The following is a 26,082-nucleotide window of genomic DNA, read 5'->3' as shown; positions in this document are numbered from 1 at the left end:
CAAAAAACAGCCTTTTAAAAACAAAACATCTGTTGAACAAATTAATAGTTCTTTATAAAAGTCCCAGTGTTTCACTTTAATCTTAGTAACGTTTAAACACACGTAACACATTTTTTCATCTTCTAGTTGTATTATAAGTTACCACAACTTTATTTTAATAATTGCCATGTAATAAGTGCCTTTTATGTGGCAGGTGCACTGATAGGCACCATTAAAAAAATTACCATAAACATGTCTAGCTGTACAAAAGCAGAAAACATAGCACACTGAACCTCCAAAAGCCATCGCCAAATTCAGTATTGGTTAAGACTTTGCCACTTTTACTTCTTCGATCTGGTATTGTCATTGTTGCTGAAGTAATTTAAATTCGATCTCAAAACCCATTTTCTTTTTTTTAATTTTTTTTTTAACATTTATTTTTGAGACAAGGAGAGACAGAGCATGAACGGGGGAGGGTCAGAGAGAGGGAGACACAGAATCTGAAACAGGCTCCAGGCTCCGAGCTGTCCGCACTGAGCCCGACGCGGGGCTCGAACTCACGGACCGCGAGATCATGACCTGAGCCGAAGTCGGCCGCTTAACCAACTGAGCCACCCAGGCGCCCCGTAAACCCGTTTTCTTTTACCCTTGCTTCGTTAGTATGCATTTCTAAAATACGCGAATACATTCCTGTATAACTACAGTGGTAAACACCACACCTAACAAAATTTGCAGTAATTGCTTAATACCATGTAATATTTCACCGTACTCAATTTCCTCCCATTGCTTCTGTCTTTCGGGTTGACCTTTTCTGAATTAGGTCCACCAAAGCTACGTCTTGGAAGTCTCACTTAAGAGTAGTGTCTCCTGTTTTGCTGCTGTTGTTTCTCAGGGCTTTAAACAGTTGGCTAGTTGTCCTACAGAATATTTCATCATCTGGATATTTTTCTGCGTTTCCTCGTGTTGTCTTTTAAGTGTGCCTCTAACCCTCTGTTTCCTGTTAACTTGAAGTTTGGACTCAAAGCTTGATAGGATTCAGGTTCAAGTTACTTTTTGTACATAGACATTTTCCTAATCCTTTTTTATGGCTGTATCAATGGGATAGATTCTTAGAAGTGACCTTGCTGGGTCAAAGGATAAATGCATATGTAATTTTTCCAGGAGTTGTCAAATTCCTGTCCATGAGAGTTCTTTGATTTTGGCATTCCCACAAGTTTTGAGAGTGTCTGTTCCCTTACAGTGTTGTCAATAAATAATATGTTGCCTAACTTGGATTTTTGCCAATCTGATATAAGAAATATATTTGCTCTTCTCTTTTATGAGTAATTTCTTCTCTTAATGCCCATTCTTTATCTAGTTTTTTGATTTGGTTTTGGTTTTTTCCTCTTGATTTTTAGGAGCTCACTATAAAATTAGAGACTTAACTATTATCTGTGTTAAGTTGCAAGTATTTACCATCTGATTTTGTTTACGGTATTTTTGTAGCGTGCAAATTGTGTATGTGTGTGTATGCACACATGCATATGTGTGTGTGCATGTGTGGTTGAATTACCAGGGTTTTTTGTTTTTTTTTTTTTATTGTTTCTGGATTTCGAGTCATAATTAAGAAAGTTCATCGGTTTGTGCATGTGTTCATATGTCAACACAACTCTTACTTCTAGAAATATATTTTACTATATGGAACAGGTAGCCCCCCACTCCCAAATTGTGCTTCTTCCACAGGGTTTGCTTGGTCATTTGTAATTGAATGTTTATTTTACAAATAAGAAAATGAGCGCTTCCATAGAAGTTCTGTGACCATGTAGTAATGAGAAAAACAAACCATCATAATTGTTCTTAAGAGTTTCTTAATACTTTGTCTCAATATGAAGGTTAAATGTAGCAATCCTTTTGCGGATGACTGAAACCATTTATAAGGATACATAATTAAAAGAGGGACAAGAGCGTATTGGAAACATTTATTTCAGTCAGTGGTTCCCAAAGTGCAGTCTGTGGATCTCTAGACCTTAGTGACTCAAGTCAGAGCAGAGGCATCACACGGTAATGGTAACCCCTGTTTTCCTCACCGCCCTGTATTCACAGTAAACAAGTCAATTTCACTCAAGAATAATCTTGATGTTGATGAGACAGTAGAGATTATACATTTTATTACATCTCGACCATTGAATACTTACCTTTTTGAGTCTGTTTCAGAATAGAGAATATGGGCAAAGCTCTTCTGCTCGCCAAACATGGTGGTTGTCTCAAGGCAAAGCAAGTGTGTTGAGTTGTGAGTCAAACTGTTCATTTTATGGCACTTCTCAGTACTTGCGGCTGTTTCTGATGTGATCAGTGGTGGTAGTAACAAATCTTATTTTTAATTTTATGTTAAATGTGTCAATATTTAAAAAACCCGCAAAGCTCAGGGAACCAATACTTTCTAAATGACCAGTGGTTAACATTACAGAAGCACAAGTGGGTAAATGATCGATTCAAAGTACAAGATAAGCCAATGGCTTTTAATGTGACGGAGTAAAGAGTTTATTGATAAGGCTTCAGATGCCACAGTGCAACAAACTTTTAAAAACTACCGTTTGTCCGGTTTTAGTGTAGTACCAAAGGATGTGCAAAATTATGTGAAAAGGCTATTAAAACATGCCTGATTTTCACAGCTACACCTTTGTGAGGCCAGATTTTACTCATGGTGTATAATCACTGCACCAGATAACAACATTTTGAATGAAGAAGGAAATATAAGACTCCAGCTCTTTTTCTTTTTTCTTTTTTTTTAAATTTTTTAACACTTATTTATTTGTGAGAGAGAGTCAGCATGAACGAGGGAGGTGCAGAGAGAGAGGGAGACACAGAATCCAAAGCAGGCTCCAGGCTCCGAGCTGTCAGCACAGAGCCCGATGCGGGGCTCGAACTCACAGACTGTGAGATCATGACCTGGGCCGAAGTCGGACGCCCAACCGACTGAGCCACCCAGGTGCCGCAAGACTCCAGTTCTTTTTAATTAAGACAGATATTTGCACAAATGTAAAATAATGCTTCTCTTCTCGGTAATTTGTTGTTGTTGTTTATAGTTTCCAAAAAACTCATTTGTGTTAACATGTAATGGGTTTTTTTACTTTTAAATGTAAACAAATTTTTGAAATGTTCGTTGGTTTAATTCCTTAAACGGTGATTATTGAGAGATGTTACTTACATCTGGGGTCAATAATTTTAACATAAAGATGTCCTGACATCAGGAAGTTTGTGAACCATCCATTTAAATGAGCATAACCATTAATGGTTTTCATTGTAATTACAATAGGTGCTAAGCTTCCCTTGTGAATATTAAAGCACAATTTGGAGTCCTCTGTTTATAGACTTCGACAACTTAGAACAGAAATGAAGTTAATGAGAATTTACAGATCAGATTTTTCTATTCCGGGCAAAAATTAAAACACAACGGTTCTTTTCAAAACTACGCAAAAACTTCGATTGTTTTTTTTAAATTTCACAAAAACTGAGGTTGAGTATAATTCATCGTAAAATCAAGCATACTTTAATTGGCTCAGGCCGTTGTGTTCCTGGAAGTCTGTGTGAAAGGTATTTTCTCCATTCAAAGAAGAGCATGAGTTCTTGTTATTTTTGAATACTCAGTGTGTAAAGAAGTATTGGTTTTCAAGTGGTGAAAATGCTTACATTTTGCGAATCTCTAGAAATCAACTGTATTTAATGTTTTCTTCCTTTGCGTCCTCTAAGCTAAGCAAGCGATCTGTATTTTGTTAATCGCTGTGACTTGAAAGATCTGGAAACTGGCCTGGCGTTTTGTGTTCCAGTAGGGTGACATAAAGGCCTTTTGATTTTCTTACAACCTAGTCAGTAGATGCTGAATTATAGAAGTTTGATTTAAAACTGTGTTTCCATTGGGGCACCTCGGCGGCTCAGTGGATTAAGCATCTGACTCTTAGTTTCAACTCAGGTCATGATCTCATGGTTTGTGGGATTGAGCCCAGAGTTCGACTCGGTGCTGACAGCATAGAGCCCGCTCGGGATTCTCTCTTCTTCTCTCTCTGCCCCTCCCCTGCTTGCTTGCTTGCTACCTCTCTCTCTCAAATCAGTAAGTGAACATTTAAAAAGAAAAAGACTATGTTTCCCTATATACCAAGGGAACTACATTCACAGCACTTTTTTTGTTTCTCCAAAAGACTTGTACTATCGATCATATACTGATTATCATCAGAATATTATGTAACTGTATTTGTCTCTAATAGGAGTCTTACTTTCTAAAACTCACAATTTTAATTTCTTTGAATCTAACGAGTACATAATTTTAACAGTAAATCTTTGTAAAATCAAGGAGAGTTTTTATTATTACAGAATACAAAACTTTAAAAACTGTTTATAGGGATGTAAGGCTCTTGTTAACACTTTTGGGGAACTTGGGGAGAGATCCTATAATTGGTGGTAGAAAAGTACATTGTCTATGTTAATAGGGAAGTATTGAGTTAGGTAGTTATTACAGATTTGCGTTATCTCAGATACAAAGAGTAATAGTTCTCTCTTCTTTTTTTTTTTTTTGAGAGAGAGAGGATCTCAAGCAGGCTCCACACAGAGCTCAATCCCATGACTCTGGGATCATGACCTGAGCCTAAATCAAGAGTTGGACGCTCAACTGATTGAGCCACCCAGGCGCCTCTCTCTCCTCATTTTCTTGGGCTTTAGCCCAAAATTTTAATAGCATAGTCAGCACATATATTTTGTACTTCTGCATCTCTTAAAAAAAAGTGCTCAATGCTGAAAAACTTATATAGGAGCCGTTGTGGCTCAAGATTAGTGTCACAGCATGTTATAACATTATTACTGATTTCTAGAAAATACTACAGATTATAGGAAATTGCAGATATTGCTTGTTTTATCGAGATAAAAAAATAAATAAGTGGGAAAAAGTGTCACATAGGGAACTCAGAGGGTACGAGGAAGGTAATGGATTGGTATCCAGGACTGTGTTTATTAGTTTAACTTCTTGTTTCTCAATAAGAATACAGAGAATGACCTCAAGTCCATAGGATGCTCTTGCCGTGCTGAAAGAAGAGTAAAAGGATGAAAGAGCCTGTACCAGACTCCTGTCTCCTAAGTTCAGTGCAACAAATATACGAGTAGCTATTATTTTCATGTTAGCTACTACTCCGTTAGCTATTTCGTGTTACGCAATACTACAGATACTGCATCAGAAATCGATCATGCTCTTTAAGGTGCTTATTTATTGTTTGAGAGGAGTAATAAGATAATGATACACATTAATAGCTATAAGAGAAACAAAATTGTGACTCTTAAGAAGAATAGCTTTAAATTCATAGCAGAGCTTGGGAATTGGCAGGAATGGGGGGAGGGGAGCCCAAAAGAGACAGTATTGGAGCTGGATCTTAGCACCTCAAGGAATGGGGAGAATTCCAATAGACATAAAAAAGGGAAGACAGAGTCTTGGGGAATGCCGGTTCAAATATATCTGAATTCCACAGAATACAGAAAAGACTGCCGTATTAGAACTACCAACTTTCAATTTATAGGTGAATCTAACTTGATGGATTCATGCTACTCTGTGGCATTACATGGAACGTAGAAAGGGAGGTGTGTTCTTTGCTGCTCGCCTCTCGGGTGACCTTGGACATGAACACGATTTTAGATTGACTCCAGTCTGAAGGGTTACCTAGCTAGCAGTATGATATTACTTGTGCTGTTTAAAGACTATCCTGGCTTCCGATTTGTTTTTAATGTTTCCACCTTTGTAAATTTGTGCCACTCTGTGGCTGTACAGGGTGCTAGTGGTCCTTTCGTTTTTGCAAGTTTGCTATCCCGTAGTCAGTATGAAAATGGAAGCACTTGCCTGCACTTTGCACAGGTGTTCACCGTGTGTTCTAATGAGTAAAATTTAAGAGATTTTGCACTAGCCAACATTTAGAAAGTCATTTAGAAATTTTTTCATTTAGAAATTCAGCTATTCTGCAGTGCAAATTTAACTCAGTAGCTAGCCTTTGCTCTATGGATATACATGTTTAATTATTGGTGGGATGAGACGTATTCACCTTTGCATACTTAAATACATGGACTTAAGTTTAATTATTGGTGGGATGAGACGTATTCATCTTTGCATACTTAAATACACCTACTGCAACAACTGTGATTACTGATTCCTGCTAGTGACAAATAATACTTCTGCATAGGTGAGTTTGTCTATCTTTAGGCCCACAGTTGGTAAAACAAATTTCCCAGATGGTTCCTACTACTTTGGCACACCAAGGTTTTTAATTTTTTTAATGAGAGTTGCTTAATCATGATGTCTCGTTATTTCTTGGAGCTCCTTTTTTGAGAAATGAAACCGATAAATACTATTATTTAAATGACGATTACATAAAACTTCCAGAAATGGACGAGACGTTTCCCTCACACTGTATACTGTATTAAGATGAAATCCTCAAAGATGAACAAAGCACTTTCTGAGCCCACCTGGACTGGGCAGCCTAGTAAGGGAATGAGGAGGTACAGACATCACTGAAACAAATACACTTGATGGGTGCATTGCTTTTGGTGGAAGTGTTATGAGATTGCAAGTTAAAATGTTCATCAGTGTGTGTTGTTAATGCTGAAGTTCACAGTCAACAAGGTCTTTGCATTGTTCTTCCGGTGATTCTACCCAGGGTTGGAGCTACTGTCGTAGGAAGGACTCGATAGGCTTTCTTTTACTAGATCAGTTCAAAGGAGTCCACTCCTGGGCCCAGGCCCTGAGAATGAGGCAGGATCCCCTACCTGTGAAGGGGAATTTGAAGTGTTCTTTGGAGTGTTAGTGCATTTCTGCCACACCCTCCGATGCCTGGCTCGGCTTCTGAGGCCCAGTGGTTCTTTGCACCACCCTTCACTCTAAGGAATAGGAGAGATGTTGGTGAGAGTTCCCCCTGGGTACAATTGCCATTTTCTGCTCCCATATCTTTTCTCGCAAAATAACCTTAGATCTCCATTATTATAATATCAGGCAGGCTAATACGTATTATAATCTAGTGTAGGAGAAGTCACAATTTTGTTAAATTGTCTTTTAGGCCATTTTGGGGTGGTGGGAACAATAGGTATATTCCAGGTCATTACAGAAATTTAAATGTGAATTTACCGTAAAATTACCTCTGTTGTAGTTCATCGTGAAGCCTGTTCTTTTCTCATTAAGGTATGGATAGAGAGAGTTTATATCTCTGTTCCTCTCCGTTTGCCCGTTTCCTCTGAAATATGTAATGTCATCAACTTTTATAAAGCCAGCCATTATTCCTGAAATTGTCTGCCAAGGAATGAAAAAATGGCATCAGCATTATTTCATAGCATAGAGCCACCTGTCCATCTCTGCCCTTTTTGCAGTGGTTTGTGCCAAAGTGAAACGTCTGTAAAAAAAGGAGATTCAACAACCGAAATGTACTATTCGTGTTGATAATTGCAGTTGGCTTTCTTATAGTCCCACGTAAAAACTCTGTTTGGGGCATGTGTTTCATATGTCAGATGTTTTGTCACTGTCATGTGTTAAAAAAAAAAAAAAAAGAACGTTGAAGCTATAAAACTGTCTTCTCAGGATATCTTTTAAAACTGTGGGATTAGTATGCTCCGTAGAGTCAAATCTCTGTTTTGCCATCATTTTTAAAAGTTTTTATTAAGTTTATTTATTTATTTTGAGAGAGAGAGAGAGAGAGAGAACAAGGGAGGGCAGAGAGAGGGAGACAGAATCCCTAGCAGACTCTGGCTGTCAGTGTGAGCCTGATGTGGGGCTCGATCTCACAGACTGGGAGATCATGACCTGAGCCAAGATCAAGAGTCAGTCGCTTAATCGACTGAACCACCCAGGTGTTCTTGCCATAACTTTTATATGTTGAAGATATAAAAAGAAAAAAAAAAAAAAACCTCTTCTTGTAAGTGTCTCTATGTAAAAAATTAATTGTACATATTACTCAGTATTTTTCTGTCCTATAGAGATAAATTCATAAGCGGTTTTTACATTTTAATAAATAGAATGTGTATGTGTTTTGCTTTTCCATTGTAAACTGGTGAGATGGGTAAAAATTAAATTTAATTAAAAGTATTTAGGAGCAGGAAGTGCAGAAATTAATTCCGCTGAGCAGTCAGCTTTTTAGAGCCAAGTAATTTGTTGATTACCTCTAAAAACTCATAATTTTAAGAATTCCTAACTTCCAAGTATCTTAATTTCCTATTGGGATTAATTTATATAAAGTTATCTGGAAAACTGCTTGGCTGTTGCCTGTCAAAAGAAGCAACTTTCTAAATATAATTAATCTTCATCCTTTCAGTGTTTTCTAGCAGATTATTACTTAATAAGCATAATCGCTGCTGATGAATTTCAAGCACAATTTCTTTCAGCTATAATGACATATCTGAAAAAAAGAAACTTTCCTTATGGTAGCATTCTTGACCTTAAAACCCTTGTAAAACAATCTTTTTTTTTTTTTTAATTTTTTTTTCAACGTTTATTTATTTTTGGGACAGAGAGAGACAGAGCATGAACGGGGGAGGGGCAGAGAGAGAGGGAGACACAGAATCGGAAACAGGCTCCAGGCTCCGAGCCATCAGCCCAGAGCCCGACGCGGGGCTCGAACTCCCGGACCGCGAGATCGTGACCTGGCTGAAGTCGGAGGCTTAACCGACTGTGCCACCCAGGCGCCCCGTAAAACAATCTTAAAACACATAGAACTGACAGAATATCAGTTCCTATAACTATTTTTTTTTTCTTGATTGAAATTACAGAGTTTTGTGGGAAAAAAATGTAAACAAATCCTGTGACTGCGAAGACATTTGAAAACAAAGCACAATTACATTTACTGTTGTCTAAAGTTTCTTGAAATTTTCTATACCCTTTGATTTTTTAACACTAAAGTCAACATTTTAGAGACTTTCTTCTTTTTCGTTAGTAATTTGAACACTGTCATCAAATTAAGACTCCAAAGAATGGGATCTTCTGGCTTTTCTGCCATTACAGTTAATTTGTTGGTTTTCCAGTTTTAATATGCAAATTAACTTTGATTTGATTTCCATAAAGTGACTGTAATACGTGATACATGTTTATTATGCTTATATTCATCCCTGAAATTTTAGCCATTCTGTATTTTTGCAAACATCCCAGTTGCTAAAGTCAGGACTGATTGATGTTATGGAGCAATGCTGTACCATAGACCCTTTGGCGATGATTCGAAAAGTCTAGATTGGCATTGTATACAGCATGACACTCATTAGCAACATGTGACTATTGCACACCGTCAGACATGACAAGTGTAATTAAGGCACCAAATTTTTAACTTTATTTAATGTTAACTTAAATTTCAATTGCCACATTGTGACTAGTGGCTACTGTAATGGACAGTGTAGCTTCAAAAACCTTAAGGGCTAATTTTGGGATTTTAGATGTCTTTACATTTTTTTATTTTTCTAAACCCAACGTGGGGCTTGAACCCACAACCCCAAAGATCAAGAGTCACATGCTCTACCAACTGAGCCAGACCGGCGCCCTGGGATTTTAGATGTTTGTAGGAATAAAACAAGGCCATTGTGCGAGAGTCGCTAGTACGAACAAAACCATTTGTTTCTGCAGAATAAGATATTAGTTTTATACTTAGAAAGAGGAAAATATGGCACTATTCTTCTCAAAACTAATGCAGCTGCAGGTGACTTTCACTTCTAGAACAACCCTTGAATTCTTGAATTAGAGCAGCATCTGTTGAGAAAATATAGCTCTTCTAGTTTGGGTGTTTTGTTTTGTTTTGCATTAGGGAAAATTGGCAGAAGAAAAATAAAACTAAGACCTTATTTTGTATTGTGCTTTGCATTTTTTTTTAAATGTTTATTTTTGAGAGAGAAGATCCCAAGCAGGCTCCATGCTGGTAATATCAGTGTGGGGCTCGACGCCAGGCTGGACCTGGGGCTGGACGCGGGGCCCGAACTCATGAACTGTGAGATCATGACCTGACCTGAAATCAAGAGTCAGATGCTTAACCGGCTGAGCCCCCCAGGTGCTTTGCATTTTTGCGTGTGTTATGTTCTCAAAGCCTCCCGAAAAGAGGGAAAGCTAAGACCTCCAAGTGAAAATTATTCTTATTTGTGAGACGAAAATATTTCTCAACTCCTGTGGCTGGGGAGGATCTGTGGAGAGGATGACTTAAAGCTTTAGCTGGGAAAAGGCAGTTACAGGATTTGTCGAGCGTTTGAACGCAGACTCGTAGGATGCAGAGTCAAAGAGAACTCTGAATCGGAACCAGGGCTACTGGTGCGTTGCAGTGATTTCATAACTCAGACAGGAAGGTGAGACGGGACAGTGGCTCTGGGATAGAAGGTTAGTTTTAAGCTTGGTTTTAAGGTGCAAAGAGTACAAACAGGTGATGTCACAGGCCAATCAAAACGCCCCAAAGCCAGACTGAAGGGCAGAGAAGAGCCAGATACAAGGAGTCCATTGCATGGCTTGCTCATTGTCATTCACCTGCCCTTTTCTCTCCGCCCTCCTCTCCCCAGGACAGTGACTGTCGCACCATTCAGTAAATGTGGTTTCATGTAAGGAAGATGGAAGCCCTGGAAGAAAATACTCACTTGAGAGAACGACTGTTCATGAAACAAAGGCAGAGGATGTCTAGGAAAAGTGTAAAAATGGTCAAAGACTAGGTAGATCAGGTGGTCCGGCGTTATGGAAGCAACCAGGGGTAGAATTGCACAGGAGACACATCTGAATCATGCAAGGAGGCCAGAAAACTGGCCATTGTGTAAGGAGCATCTCAGCTGGGATCTGAAGAGCATGCTTGTGTGAAAACCACAAAAGTAGTTGGTTGCCAAGGGCTGGGGAGGGGGGTGAGGGAAAAGCAGAGTTGTTGTTCAGTGGGTATAAAATTTCAGTTATGCAAGAGAAAAAGTCCTAGACATCTGTTGTATAACATTGTACTTAACAGTTAACAATACTGTACCGTACTACCTGACTTGTCCCGAGGGTAGGTCTTATGTGTTTCTTAGCATAATTTTTTGAAAGGGAGAAACAGTTTTTATTTTTCTGGAGACGATCTGTAACACAAACAGAAACGGAGATAACAATTCTTGGAACTGGCCGATTTTGTGTGTTTTTCCTGAATTGTCCTTCTCCGGATTCACTCTTAATTTGAGAGCATTTCTGCAATTACGTTAAAATGCTTGGTTATGGGATTGAGGAGGTGTGATCATCAAACTGATAGCTCAGCGGAGAAATCATTTCTCGTGTCAAAAAGGCATTAAAAATGCCTAAGATGTGATTTTAAAAAAGTAAATGAAGAGTCTAGAGCGGTGCTGTCTGGCAGAACCTTCTGCCTTGGCACACGGGAATGTCTGCACTGTCCTTTGCAGTAGCCATGGGCGCATGTGGCTGGTGAGTGTGTGAAGTGTGACTAGTGTGACTGAGGAACTGTACTTTTAACTTTATTTAGCTTTAATTAATCTAGATGTAGTCACATGTGGCTGATGGCTACCTTACAAGGCAACACAGGTCTAGGGACTTCAGAAAAGTTAATCAGGGTATGAACGAGGTAGGAAATCAGTCCTGGATGCTTGTTGTTGTTGTTATATAAAGTTTCTTTATTTCTGACACACAAAGAGGGAGAGCGTGAGCAGGGGAGGGGCAGAGTGGGGGGAGAGAATCCCAAGCAGGCTCTGCCTTGTGAGCGCAGAGCCAGTTGTGGGGCACAGTCCTACGAACCCTGAAATCATGACCTGATTTATTAACTGAATTACATAGTGATTTTTAGAAACCAGTCATATTAGTAGTAAATCATTCTTTGTCTCCCACAGTCCCTTTGTACACTTTTAGTTTATTTTTCCTTCCCTATATTTTCTTTGAATTTTATTTATTATTTCTAAAGGACATAAAAACTTCCACTCATGTCCCCATTGGCATTTTCCTCCTCACACCTGTGATTGGTCCTCACAGTCTCTTAACTGCTTTTTTCATTTGAAATGATTAGTCATCAAGGAAATTACTTTTCATGTATGACTGCATTAGGCTGTACTATAAAGAGAATATTTGAAATTTTGTTTGCTATAACTTACAGAGGCTAGCAGAGGGAAGAAAGCTGTTATTTTCTTTTAAATTATTTTTCTGGGTAAAACTAGATTGTGGTTGATGTAGACCGGAAATACCAATATTAGAAATTCTAAATCACTCCTTTTTACATGGAGACCTCTAGTGTATTTGACCAGTAGGCTGCGATATGCTTATCATTACTTGATAAATACAGCCTAGATGCCTTTCTGAAACTTGAGCAGGTTTAGGTGATCATTACTCAATGTATTTATCCTGATACGATTCCGAAAATTGATGGGGATCGTGTGCCAGGGTCATGAGGGCAGGGACCCTTTCTGTTTCACTTCCTCTGTATGCCCCCGAGTCTGACGCAGTATCTGATTAGGTTCTCAAAAACTCATTGAATGCCTGGCCGCCTACTTTTGTCAGTTTGTTTTGTAACTGCGATTGAAGTAAGGGATTTGATTAGCTATTTTGTGTTTGGTAGGCTTTCTGATTGTAAAGAATAAAAAAGATTCTGGCTACCTCACAGAGGGAGAAAGGGGCAGGAGGAAGGGAGAAAAAGACACAGGAGAGCCCACGGTTAGACTTGACTTCCTCTAGTGACTCCATAGAAACTCTAGTGCTGTTCTCCTTGGAAGCAGGTACTACTGTTGCCTCCTCTAATGCTTCCTTCTTGTGTTCTCTGCTCTGCTTCTGAGTGCTATTTTGTTGCTCTTCTCTCTGTCACAATGCATTCCTTTCATACGAGTCTAGCAACTCTAGAGCTTAGTGGTCCAGCTGAGTACCCTCAATTCTGTTTGGGCAGAACTTTTGCATCAAGGCACCTGTAGGCTGCAGATGAGCCTCTGTGTTGATTGGTCTAGTCTGCTGTGGCCAGGAGACGAGGTCACGTGAACTAGATACTGCCATCCTTGCATAAGGAACCGTTTAGAGTGGCTTCCTCAGTTTACAGGTTTCCCGAGGAGGACTTAGTGGCATCTGAAACTTAGTACACTCTTTTCCAGTAGACCTCTGTTCTCATGTTTGATTTCCCACGCAGTCTTTATAATCTTTGTCAACCGTGACATTGACATACATTGTGTTAGTTTCAGGTGTACAACATAATGATCCGACGCTCACCTACATTGCAAAAGTCGAGTTACCGTCTGTCACCATGCAGAGTTCCACATTTTTTGGTCTTGTGATGAGAACTTTTTAAGAATTACTTTCTTAGCAACTTTCAAATTTGCTATGCAATATTATTGACCGTAGTCGCCGTGCTGCACATCGATCCCCGTGACTTACTCGTTTTATAACTGGAAGTTGGTGCCTCTTTGTCCTCCTCACCACTTTGCCCACCTCTCCACCCTTCTCCCCTCTGGGAGTCAGCCATCGGTTTTCTGTGTCTAGGAATTTGGTTTGGTTTTGTGTGTTCATTTGTTTTATCATTTAGATTCCACATGTAGTGAAATCACACAGTATTTACCTTTGTCTAACTTCCGTCATTTGGCATAATGTCCTCAAGGTCTATTCATGTTGTCACAGATGGAAAGATTCCTTTCTTTTTTATGGCTGAAAGGTATTCCATTGTCATATACAGTATACTACATCTTTATCCATTCATCCATTCATGAATACTTAGATTATTTCCACATCTTGATTATTGTAAATAATGCTGTAATAAACATAGAGGTGTATTTATATCTTTCCAAATTAGTGTTTTCATTTTCTTCAGATAAGTTCCTAGCAGTAGGATGGCTAGATCATATGGTAGTTCTATTTTTAATTTTTTTAAGTTTATTATTCATTTTTGAGAGAGCGAGAACGCTCATGCAGGTGGGGGAGGGGCAGAGAAAGAGGGAGCCCAACGCTGAGCTCGATCCCCCGACCCTGGGATCATGACCTGAGTCAAAATCAAGAGTGGGTACCCCTCCATTCAAGTCTTTAATCCATATTGAGACAATTTTTGTGTGGGGGGTAAGCATAGTCCCTATTTTTGTGTTGCGGTTTCATAGGGCTTCTTTTTTAGAACTTCAGAATATTGCTTTTATTATAGAAAATTAAGTGGCTCTCCTCTCTCTCCTTCTGGCTAAGAAGGACTTCAAAGACTTGAGAGCCTCCCTCTGACCATTTCTGCTCTTCAACATGCCTGCAGAGAAGTTATAATTACCTGATTGAAATATTTCTGGCTTTGTGGATATCACACTTAAATAGGGATACCAAATATATTTTTAATTAAAAATTTTTTAACAAAAATTTTTTAACTTGAAAAACTCTAACCCTCAGACACGCCATTGGCGGTCTACCAGTTCCTTCTCAGTGTAGCAAGAGTTGCACTAAGCATCACTGTGCTCTCCGTTTCTTGGATTAAGTGAACCTCCACTTCTCCATGTTTCACATTTTTTCTTAAAGCTTCACAACTTTATCTTGGGCATGTTTATTCCTGCCTTATTCAGGAAAAACCCCCACAGGTCAGGTCATTGCTCTGAGGAGTCGCAAGCAATCCTCTGAATTCCACCTTTCGTTGTAGCTCAGATTGAGGTGTAACAGTCCGCTAGTATAATATCAGATACGATTTTATTAGGGAGACCGACCGTTTTCAGTCATGTCAAAAACGGGCTAAAAATCTCTGGTGCTACAGAATATGACCAAGGGAAATGAAATTTCAGAAGCCTACTGTGTATCCCGCGCTGGGATAGGAGCTTGCCCCATTATCTGTTTTTGTTTTTAAGTTTTATTTTGATTCCAGTTAGTTAAATACAGTTTTCCTATTAGCTTCAGGGATAGACACTGTAGCGATTCAGCACTTCCCTTACATCACCCGGAGCTTGTCTCAAGTGCACTCCTTAATCCCCATCACCTGTTTCACCCATCGCCCTCCTCCCTCCCCTCTGGCAACCATCGGTTTGTCCTCTGCAGTTAAGAGTGTTTCTTGTTTTGTCTCTCTCTTATTTTTTCCCCCTTGTATGTTTGTTTTGTTTCTTAAATTCCACATATGAGTGAAATCTTATGCTATTTGTCTTTCTCTAACTGATTTATTTATACTCTCTAGGTACATTCATGTTGTTGCAAATGGCAAGACTTCGTTCTTTTTTTAAAATTTTTTTTTTAATGTTTATTCATTTTTTGAAAGACAGAGAGACACAGAGCACAAGCAGGGGTGGGGCAGAGAGAGAGGGAGGCACAGAATCCGAAGCAGGCTCCAGGCTCTGAGCTGTCAGCACAGAGCCCGACGCGGGGCTCAAACTCACTAACCGCGAGATCATGACCTGAGCCGAAGTCGGACACTCAACCGACTGAGCCACCCTGGTGCCCCAAGACTTCGTTCTTTTTTATGGCTGAATGATATTCCACTGTGTGTATGTATACACATATATACATACACACAGTGAAATATCTCACTTCTTTTTTGTCCATCCATCAATGGATGGACACTGGGGCTGCTTCCATATCTTGGCTATTGTAAGTAATGGTGCTATAAACATAGGGATGCGTGCATCCCTTTGAATTCGTGTTCTTGTATTCTCTGGGTAAATACCCAGTAGTGCGGTTGCTGGATTTTCTGGGATCTGAGATTTAAACTTTATTTTGATTTTATATAATTCTATTTATTTATTCAATTTGGTTGAGTACCTCAGCAATAAATCTGTACCAACTTAACTTTCCTTAGAAAGTCATCATTAATACATAAAACTTTTCTTTTAAAAACAGGATAAAAGAATCAGAGTGTCTCAACCCTTGACAAGAGGACCAAGTGCCTTTATTCCAGAGAAGGAAGTAAGTTTATCTGTGTTAAAATACATTAAGTGTGACTCACAAAAAAGCAACTTCATTATATCAAAGAATATTTCCATTTTTTAAAATATTTTTTTAAGTTTATTTATTTTGCAGGGAGGGGAGGGGCAGATAGAGAGAATCCTAAGCAGGCTCCACACTGTCAGCACAGAGCCCGACATGAGGCTCGATCTCACTAACTGTGAGATCATGACCTGAGCCAAGATTAAGAGGCGGACGCTCAACCGAATGAGCCACCCAGGCTCCCCTCTCCATTTTTAATATGGAAGTAAACCTGTGTTTTGCTCTTGTTTCTTATTTATATGTCAGAGAACCACAGAGATATTTTCTTTTGAATGTCACTTACAAGTTTATGTGTATAAGAATCTGCCTTTTTATTTTAGAGTTAGTTGTCCTATGCGGTTAGAAAAATTAAATTTTACCCTATTTGATTTCAAATATAACTTTTCTGAACAAAGCTGCTAACAGTAATGAAGTTTTTTTTTTAATTTAGTTTAATATTAACTGGAAGGTTTTGGGGTTTTTAAATAGCCACCATTTCATGGTGAATATAGGCTATATAAATGTTAAGAAAATAAATATTTTGAAATGAAAATATGAGTTTCCCAACTAAACCTATTAAACAAAACATGCTGTTACATCATTAGCAATTACTCTGTTGTTTTGGTTCTAAGTCTCCGGGCGGAATGTCAATATAATCTGTATAATCTGTACCTTTGGTGAAGGTGGGGAGTCAAGATGGTAAATGCAAGAAAGAGAGGTTGTAAAACATAATGCAAAGGAAATTATAACCAATAGAAGATTTGTGCCTGTTTTGTGGATATACATCTCTATGAAAGATCATAGCAATGTGCAGGACTTCCTAGATTCCTAGGTGCCTCTCAGATAGAAACTTGAGCTAAGAAAAGTTTAAGAACCCCTGATTGAGGAGTTTTTCTCTGCTTGAAGGAGTTATTAACTTACTGAATATGACTGTATATGCTGATTGACTATTTACTGCAAAGACATTCATCTTAGAGCATCAGCGTTACTCCTATACTGCTCTTAAAGTACTCAAAAAAGATGGTTTACAGAGCAGCTCTTATCTGCGGGGCATTTTCTGAACAGAAGGGAAGAATAGAATTTGAAGAATGTCTACCAGGTCATGGCCAGTGTCAGTTTTTCTTCATCTTCGTTTTGCTTTTTTAGTGACCTTACCGTTTGAATGGAAAGGTTAAAGGAAAGTTAACAGTAATGTTTGGAGAACTCGGCATCTCTAGCTGATCTTGGTAGTGACCAGTCATTAGAAAGACAGCTGTGCCGATGCCCATTTTCCTCAGACAGGGTAGGGGCCGCTCTTGGCGGAGTGATTGCCTCATATACATAAAGACTTCCAGAAACAGCTGTGTTCACGCTGTGTATCTGAAGGTCATCTGGTTTGCAGAAGCCACCACTGTTTTCGGGACCTCTTGCATCTATTAATGTCTTCCGCATCAGTTAAACAAAAGAAACTGCTGGGGAAAACAAAACCAAACCAACAAATCTCTTTTTAATGACACGTGGTTGACCCAGATCTTACTGCTGTTCACATCACTTGGTCCCTGTAGTTGACAAAATGTGGGGAAATGGGCAAATGTAAGTGTATGTGGCTTTTTAACTAGCTGAACTGCAATTGCTTTTTTACACCGTTGTAATTAACATTTCCTCACAGTTCACACTTTTCAAACATTGTATTTCCTTTGGGATTACATTTTCCTCAGTCAATAGTGCCTTTGTGTAATTTGTACTTATTTTTTCAGAAGAGACTGTGAAGCCAGCCCTAAAGAGTAAACAGAGTTTCTGATAGCAGTATGGGTCTTTAGAAAGACCATTAGCCTGGACTTCAGAAAATCTGGATTCTAGACCAGGCTGTGCTGTTAACTCGATGCATGAGCTCGAATTGCATTCTGAATCTAAAGTGGGGAATGTATTCTTAAGTCTGGAATTCTAATTCTAAAGTATCAGTAAGTAATGAACCAATCAGAGAAATATTCATCTCATGTCCATTAATTCCCACAGAGCCAGCTCTCTTCTACAAGGTGCTGATAAGCTCTTAGCACCTTCAGAGCCAATTCTTGGTGTGATGCCCAAGCTGTCATTGTGTATAAAGCTATATGGACTCATCTATTCTTGAGAAAGCTCTTTTGATTCCCTGGGATGGAGGACGTCCATTTTAATAACTAACCTTGTTTGTAGTCATTAATAACAATAGGCTGAAAATAGGAATGACCGTATTCTAGTGTCCTTACTAATTTTTTCAGTGAACACTTTCTACAAATTATCATATTTTCCTTTGTCCCTAAAAGAACTTCAGAAAGCTTTTTATTTAATGTTGAACGAAAACAAGCAAAAGATCAGACCGAAAATATTTGCCTTAAGATTATGTGATTAAGTATCTTCGTGGGCCGTTGCGATAAAATTGTAAATACATGAACCAAACGCCACTGCTTTCGCCTCACCACGGATTGGTGTAATAACGGCCAGGCAAGTGGGCCCTGAAAATTTTGCCTTATGTGCCTGGTGCAACAGATGGAAGCTTCTTTTCTCCAGACTCGTAGCTGTGTGTATAGTGTTTGATAACTCGACATTTGTTGTCTAATAAATGGTGGTCCCAGAGCCAAGAAAGAGTGGTGCTTTTTTTTTTTTTTTTCTGTTTCTAGCCTGAGCAACTGCGTAATTTCAGTGTCTGTTCATATGAAAAGAACATTCATTTGCTTCGATGGTGGCATAATTTCGGTCAACGAAAGATACGTTAGTTCTCGGTAATCATTTTGTGCGTTTCTTGACTGTTTAGGTTGTCCAAGCAAACACAGTGGATGAACGTACTAACTTTCTCGTGGAAGAATACTCTACATCCGGTCGCCTGGACAACATCACACAGGTCATGAGTTTGCACGCTCAGTACCTGGAGTCTTTCCTGCGGAGCCAGTTCTACATGCTGCGCATGGACGGCCCCCTTCCTCTGCCGCACCGGCACTACATCGCAATAATGGTGCGCTGCGTTCCCCATCTCCTGATTCGCGGGACGTCGTCCTCGCGCGCTCCTTCTCCGCCCTTCTAGTGTGTGTGTGTTCGTGTGTGTAGAGCTGCGTATCATTTTGTAGAACTAAGAATTGAAGAAGCCTGTGGCTTTTCGGACACCGTCTCTCGGATACATTTTGACTGCTTTCAAATTCCTTAAGGCACTGAATATTTCTCATCTAAGTGTGTCAGTCTCTACTCTTGTTAATGATGCGTCTAGGGTCCAAAGCGATAGCCCTAATATCCCACAAGTTTGGGGGTTGCTACTGGCACCTTGTTTTTATTATGAATATGAAACAGGTTGGTTGTGACCTCTTGTTTAGCCGTTTAATACGTGAAGTGCATCACTAATTTGGCCAAAGAAGAGGAAAGTATCAGCACCAGTGGAGACTCTGGATGAGAGAATTCTTAAATGGATGATAACACTGCCAAGTATCGTACTTGGTACAAACTAGTTAATGTTTCGCTGGGGGTGGGGAGAGAACTATAAATCGGGATGGTAGGCAGCAGGAGCGAGAAGGATAGAAAGAAACAGTGTTACAGTTGGACTGTTAGTGGAGAAAAAGAGGAGGGACATGGCCCAAGTGCCATGTGTTGAGAGTGTAGGAGAACAGCTGGGGAGTTAGCAGGCTAGTTTAACGTGATGATCCTGTTTATGCACTCCCTGCGGTTTTAAACAAGAGAAGGGCAGCGTTCTGTGTTCTGTCGACTGATGAACACGCCCGAGACCGTAATTCCAGCTTCCAGTGTTGCCGACAGTCAGGCCGAAGGCAGACTTAGAATGATCACAAACTAAGAGATAAACAAGATACAGAAAACAGAACGAGCAAACAGTGATATTTCGCTGAGAGGCAGTCCTGGGGAAGAGAGCTGTGAAAAGTCTGCTTTGCATGGATTTCCCAGGTTGGCGGTTTTGACTGCATAGGAAGGAACAGTGTCCGCCGGCTTTAGTCTTATCTCAGTAGGGCTGATGTGCACAGATAATTCTGAAATCACAGTTATCTTGCCGGGGTAAGAGAGACGGCCAAATTAGCCTGCCTTCTTGAGTGGGGAGAATACAAGTTAGTGAGCTTTTACTGTGTCTCAGGTAGAATATAGTTTATATCACTTACCATAATGAAACGGACATGTATTTTCTTGACACAGCTAGAAAGTGGATTCTAGGTTGATCTGTGCCAGCTTCTGGATGAGGAAGGAATTGCCTTCATGTGACAAGTGTTTGCTTATACAGATACCAGCCACGTGTATTGAGTCAGGAATCTATGGCGGTATTGTGATAGAAGTTTCAGAAGGAAGAGGAATCTGTAAGAAAAGAATTTACTGGTGTTAAAATTATTAAATGCCAAATAAATGATTTGTTTAGAAATAGCAGACTAAGACTTTTACCATGATGGTTCTGTCACCGAACTCTTTTTGTCTTTTAGGCTGCAGCTAGACATCAGTGTTCTTACTTAATAAACATGCATGTGGATGAATTTTTAAAGACAGGAGGGATTGCTGAGTGGTTGAATGGCTTGGAATACGTACCACAAAGACTGAAGAATCTTAATGAAATAAATAAGCTGCTAGCACACCGACCCTGGCTCATCACGAAAGAGCACATTCAGGTACCAAGTGCTGGGTTGTAAGAAGGTTTACTAATGATTCTAACTAAGAGCTTTTTTGTTTTGGGTTTTTTTGTTTGTTTGGTGTTGGTTTTTTTGTTTTTGTTTTTGCTTAAGACTTAGTTTTAAATACTTGCATATTAGAAATTTAAACATAGTATATCAGCATGTAGAAGAGATAAATGTAGAAAGTCTGTAATTTAGGTGCAGATGAATATGCCTCCTTAGGTAATCAGTAATTAGCTCTATGGGTACTTTAGTGAGTGGCCAAGAGAAAAGTTGATTTCTGTTTTCAGGCAGGAGATGGAACAAAGAAAATAAACTGGCAGTTTAGGATACCTGGGTTCTCACATGTTTGTGACCTTTAGTGAATTCACTTCTGTGGGCCTCAGTTCCCCCATCTGTAAAATGAGGGGCCTGGATTAAATGAGTTCTAAACCCTTTTCTGGTTCTTAACATTTCATAATTTTGAGATTTGCAAGATACAGTTTTGCAAATACAAAGTGATTTGCCAAGTGGTGTGAACACTGAAATGCTCCGTGGACCCGCCAGCTTAAAGGAGAAACAGAAACAGAGTTGCAATTGACTAGAGCACTTGGTAGCAGAAAAGAGCTTCAGTGAGGCCATTATGCAATGTCCCGGCACTGTGCTTGACATTTGGTAACTCTTCAGTACCTAGCAGCTGTCATCGAAATTACTATCAGAGAAGTCTTAGGTATTTAAAATCTCTGCTTCTAACGTATATAAATGTTCTTGGTTTTTTTGATACTCTTATTAGACTACATTTTTGTTAATTATTTCCCCAGTTAAACCAAGCGGAGCTTTGGTTATTCTTTATACTCGTAGCTTTTGAATATCTTTCTGGGAACACGTGAAAACATAATGCTGTCCTGAAGTTTATGTTCTGATTTGATAATGTGTAACTTAGATAGAAGAAGTAATCATTATTTTTATGCCATATGTTAATAACTTGGTGCTCTGTGGTTTGGTGGGTCTAAAAAGGGAGACCCTGCCCTTACCCATGCTTGGAATCTAGGGGAAGAAAGAAAGAGAGGTAATGACGATGATCACCGCACCGTAGTATATGAAGGTATGAATAAAAAGAATGGGACCAGGAAGTTGCATGAAAGAGGTAACATTTGAGAGAGGTCTTGAAGAGTAAGTGGGAATTTTCAGGTAGCAGAAGGTATTCCAGACAGACAATGGAAACATTTTATGTTGGGAAAGTAGCCAATAGCTTTGGGTGACTGAATCAAGGGCAGGTTATGTGAGGTGGGGGTAAGAGATGGGAAGAATTGAGAGCATGTTGTTATGACACGGCAGATACTGTACTAAAGAATTTATGTCCTATCCTTAGAAAGCTGTGTTCTCCAAAGTCATGTTATGTCACCTCAGGGGTACACAAGGCAGTTCTTCAAAATGTTAGCAAATCATGTATATGCACGCATGTGTGCACATGTATTCTCTCCTTAATCAGTTTCTCTACTTGTATATTTTACGATATTAGTAGTACAGTATATTTTTATAACTATATAAAATGTACTTTATGAGTATTTTTTTTTAGTATGTCTTAATTTATACGTAAATGTACGTGCTCTCAGGGGTTGGGCCCCTCCAACTGGCACTGTCAGAGGTATATGTGATCAAAAGATGTTGATCCTAGGGAATCCCTAGGATAAAGAATGATGAACCATTAAAGGTTCTTGAGCTGAGTTGTAATATGAGTGTATGTGGTGGTGCAGAAGACAAATCACAAATGGTACAGGCTAGACACAGGGGAGCCAGTCATAAAGCCATTGCCGCAGTCCACTTGAGAGATGACTTTTTTTAAGCCCTGGAGAGATAAAGAGGAGCGATCAGACTGTATGTAAGCAGTCTGCATGAGAAAAAGCAGGGCTTGCTGACTCATAGAATGTGAGGGTGGAGGGGCTGGGTGAGACAGGAGAATCAGTAAGGTTTCTACCTTCCTGACCGGGCAAGAGGCAGTGCCATGAGCAGGACGGCATACACGCAGCCCGGAGAATGGAAGATTGTGACATCCGTTTAGTGATGTCCAGTTACCGGAGGAAACACAGGTCTGTGACTCAAGATAAAGGATAGATTAGAAATAAAATCAGACAGTTATTTACAGATAAGCGAAGATCAAGTTGAATGAATGGCTGATCCTTCCGGGGAGATACTGCACAAGGAAAGGAGATCATGGGTAGAAGAGAGCATTTCAGAGGCAAGCAGAAGAAGAAGGGGGCTGGGAGGGAGATGGGGAGACATGCATCACAGGGTAGACAGGGTGCAGAACAAATTAGTGAAAGTGCTGAAGGCAAGGGAGGTTAATTTCAAGGGAGGAATTAAGGAAAACATAAATTCTACAGAGACCAAATAGGACACGTGCTAAAAAAGAAATAGATCTGCCCTGTTGGAGGTCATATGTGCCCTTAGTGAAAGTAGCTTCTGGAGCTTGCTTCAAAAAGCAGGTTCTAATGAACTAAAGATACAGAAATGAATGTGAGATGCGAATTTCGAGGTGATGAGTGTTGGCTGTCTGTCCTCTCAGGTTTAATACTCTTGGAGAAGACTGACAAAGGCATTGTAAATTCTACCAATCCTTTTGGAAGTCTCTTTGGCAGCAGTAGCAAAAGTCTTCACATCATAATTGCCCTAAAAATCCTATTAGGAGTTGTTTCTAGAATATGAACACAGCTGTAGCATGAAGATGCTACTTATAATAACAGGTACACAAAAAAATAGAAGCAATTTGAGGATCTGACAGGGTATTCGAAGATGGAGAAGTAGTTCCATATTTCCACTGCCATGCGATAGATGGCCCACGCTTAACGTTAAGTAAGACCGTGGAGCCTCGTGAAAATTGAACATGTCAAAATGTGAGGCCCCCCAAAATAGAGGTATCCTCTGATGACATAATTATGCTTATAAAAATAAAATAAAATACATAAAAACTATATTAGAATGGTAGATTGTGATTAATTTTTCCTTTTTCCTGAGCCTTTGGTAATATATTAAATTTCATGTGTGTGAGTGTGTGTGTGAGTGAACATGTGTGTGTGAGTGTGTGTGTGTGTGTGTGTGTGGTTAATGGAGAGTAAAGCAAAAGAGGTTTTGGTGGGGGGTTGGCTGTGAAGTGAGCAAAATTAAATAAAAGTTTAGGTTCGTGGGGAGCAGCAGGACACAGACATGTACCCCAAGCAAGAGAGCACGAACACTGATGGGAAAGAATCCCCAGTGGATTGCCAGATGGAACTGGCTCTCGGAGAAAATGGGAATGGAAGCATCACTGTTTTTAATGGCTTCACTTGTGATTCCATCATTCAGCTGGAGGATGAAGTAAAATAACATACGAAACAGTGCTCTGAAACTTTTGAAGTTCTTATTCAAAGGTGAGGTATGGTTTCTATCATCTGCCATAGGCTCTTTCTCCATCAGGAAAGATATCTAAAAGACGACTAACAAAGTTGCCTTACTGAATTGGATTTTTGTGTGTGACTTTTAAGGTAAAAGTCTTTACCTAAAAACCTTAAAATGAATGGTTTTTGCAAGATCATCTCTAAAGTCCCTTCTAGCTTCCGTGTTCTTTGATTCTCTGAAATATCTTATGAAAACCACATAACATGTAAAAGTGCTTTGGAAGCAGAAGTTCCATTGAGCGTATAAGGGATTTAGAAGAATCTGCCACAGAATTATATTGTTAGGTTTGACAGTTTAATGCAATATTGTTTGGCCAAAACCATATCTTTATTATGTGAAACATTTTCAAAAGGGAGTTTTATGTTTGATTACTATAAATGGACATAAAACTGGCGGATTTTTCATGCTTTCCAAAATTGCTTTGTAGCATTCTGTGATTTTCATTTTTACTCTGATTTGCTTTTCTCGTTTCAGAAACTTGTCAAAACTGGAGAAAATAATTGGTCTCTGCCCGAACTGGTACATGCTGTGGTCCTACTGGCACATTATCATGCTTTGGCAAGCTTTGTTTTTGGTAGTGGCATCAATCCAGAGAGAGATCCAGAAATCTCCAACGGATTCAGGCTAATATCAGTCAACAATTTCTGTGTTTGCGATCTCGCTAATGACAACAGCATAGAGAACGCATCCCTTACAGGCAGCAACTTTGGGGTCAGTTTTCTGAACTTTGTTTTTCTTTACTATTTTGCCTTTAAATTTCCCAATGTTAAAAATATCTAGAAAGAAATCATGGTCAGACTCTACAGGATATCATATACTTGAAATATTTTTGTACAGTTTTTCTTACTGTAAAAATGCAACCTGTACACGAAGTTCTGAATTGTCTTAAGAGGCTTTTAAAGCAAATAGATATTATTACAAATCATAAGGCTGCCTCATTTTTTAAAATAAACTATAATATATACCAAATGCTAGAATTCTAGATTAAATACATCTATACTTATCAATTTTCTGTGTTTGCAACTGAAGCAGAAACATCATACTTCTGAAAATGTCTGAAATCTGTCATTTGATTCCCTTTGGAGTTAAAACCCGCCCAAACTGTGCCCGTGCCACTGTACATAATAAGGTGACATTGGGAGACAGAGACATGTACTAGAATAATTCTTAATAACACCCAACCTGATCTTTCCTGGCTCCAGATTGTAGATTCTCTAAGCGAGCTAGAGGCCTTAATGGAAAGAATGAAAAGGCTTCATGAAGAAAGGGAAGACGAAGAGGCATCTCAGGAAGAAATGACCACTCGCTTTGAGAAGGAGAAGAAAGAAAGTCTTTTTGTGGTCTCTGGAGATACTTTTCATTCATTTCCTCATTCAGGTGTGCTTCTGCCCAAGCCCCCACTGTCTTTGCCCTTGACCTCCTGTATCCCTGACAGACCACCTTCGGTATTTTTCATATAGACATGTAGAAGTGACTCTGCGACCACCATGTTCCTCTTAGGTAGGCCTCCTCCTCCACCTTGCCCGAATGCTGGTGCTCTCCCGTTAGGTTCGTGCGTCTTTCAATGCACCCCAGGTCCAGCTGACAGGAACTTGCAGCTTTGCAGGACGCGCTCTGTCCTGCAGAAAATGTTATTAAAAGCCGAACAGTTGCTTAGAAAGTTAAGAGATACCTGATTCATTCTACTTTTGTGATGTTTTCAAGTGATAAGTGAAATCCTGTTTCAATAGATAACATTCTTATAATACATCTCTGCCTTTTTTGTGTGCGCGTGGGGAGCATGTGGGAGGATTGTTCGCGCACTGTTACTTTTCCACATTAGTTCTAAAATTACATTGTACTTGCGTTTGCAAGATTTCTTTGGAGAAATCTTCAGAATTTAATAAAAATGTATTATTTAGGTCATTTTCTTATATGGGATTTGGAGGAATTCATTCTCTTTTAAAAGGAGGAATTCATTCTGTATTAAAAGCTAGGCTTGGGGCGCCTGGGTGGCGCAGTCGGTTAAGCGTCCGACTTCAGCCAGGTCACGATCTCGCGGTCCGGGAGTTCGAGCCCCGCGTCGGGCTCTGGGCTGATGGCTCAGAGCCTGGAGCCTGTTTCCGGTTCTGTGTCTCCCTCTCTCTCTGCCCCTCCCCCGTTCATGCTCTGTCTCTCTCTGTCCCAAAAATAAATAAACGTTGAAAAAAAAATTAAAAAAAAATAAATAAATAAAAAAAATAA

At 39.4% G+C, this 26,082-nt stretch overlaps 1 protein-coding gene across 1 annotated transcript in view; it reads left to right on the top strand.

The window, feature by feature from the left end:
• The window catches only part of SESN3 (sestrin 3), a 73,291-nt gene that overhangs the window by 28,455 nt on the left and 18,754 nt on the right, over nucleotides 1-26,082 (top strand). The window contains exons 2-6 of the mRNA XM_040489677.1: nucleotides 15,713-15,778; nucleotides 18,609-18,806; nucleotides 20,260-20,442; nucleotides 24,334-24,570; nucleotides 25,062-25,236. Of these exons, the coding sequence (XP_040345611.1) occupies nucleotides 15,713-15,778; nucleotides 18,609-18,806; nucleotides 20,260-20,442; nucleotides 24,334-24,570; nucleotides 25,062-25,236 (859 nt within the window). The remainder of the gene's footprint in view (nucleotides 1-15,712; nucleotides 15,779-18,608; nucleotides 18,807-20,259; nucleotides 20,443-24,333; nucleotides 24,571-25,061; nucleotides 25,237-26,082) is intronic.

This window comes from Herpailurus yagouaroundi, unplaced genomic scaffold (genome assembly GCF_014898765.1).
Source record: "Herpailurus yagouaroundi ecotype Mexico unplaced genomic scaffold, PumYag 180, whole genome shotgun sequence".
Lineage (NCBI taxonomy): Eukaryota > Metazoa > Chordata > Mammalia > Carnivora > Felidae > Herpailurus > Herpailurus yagouaroundi.
The sequence above is the reverse complement of the archived record's forward strand: the minus strand, read 5'-3'. Positions and strand labels throughout refer to the sequence as shown.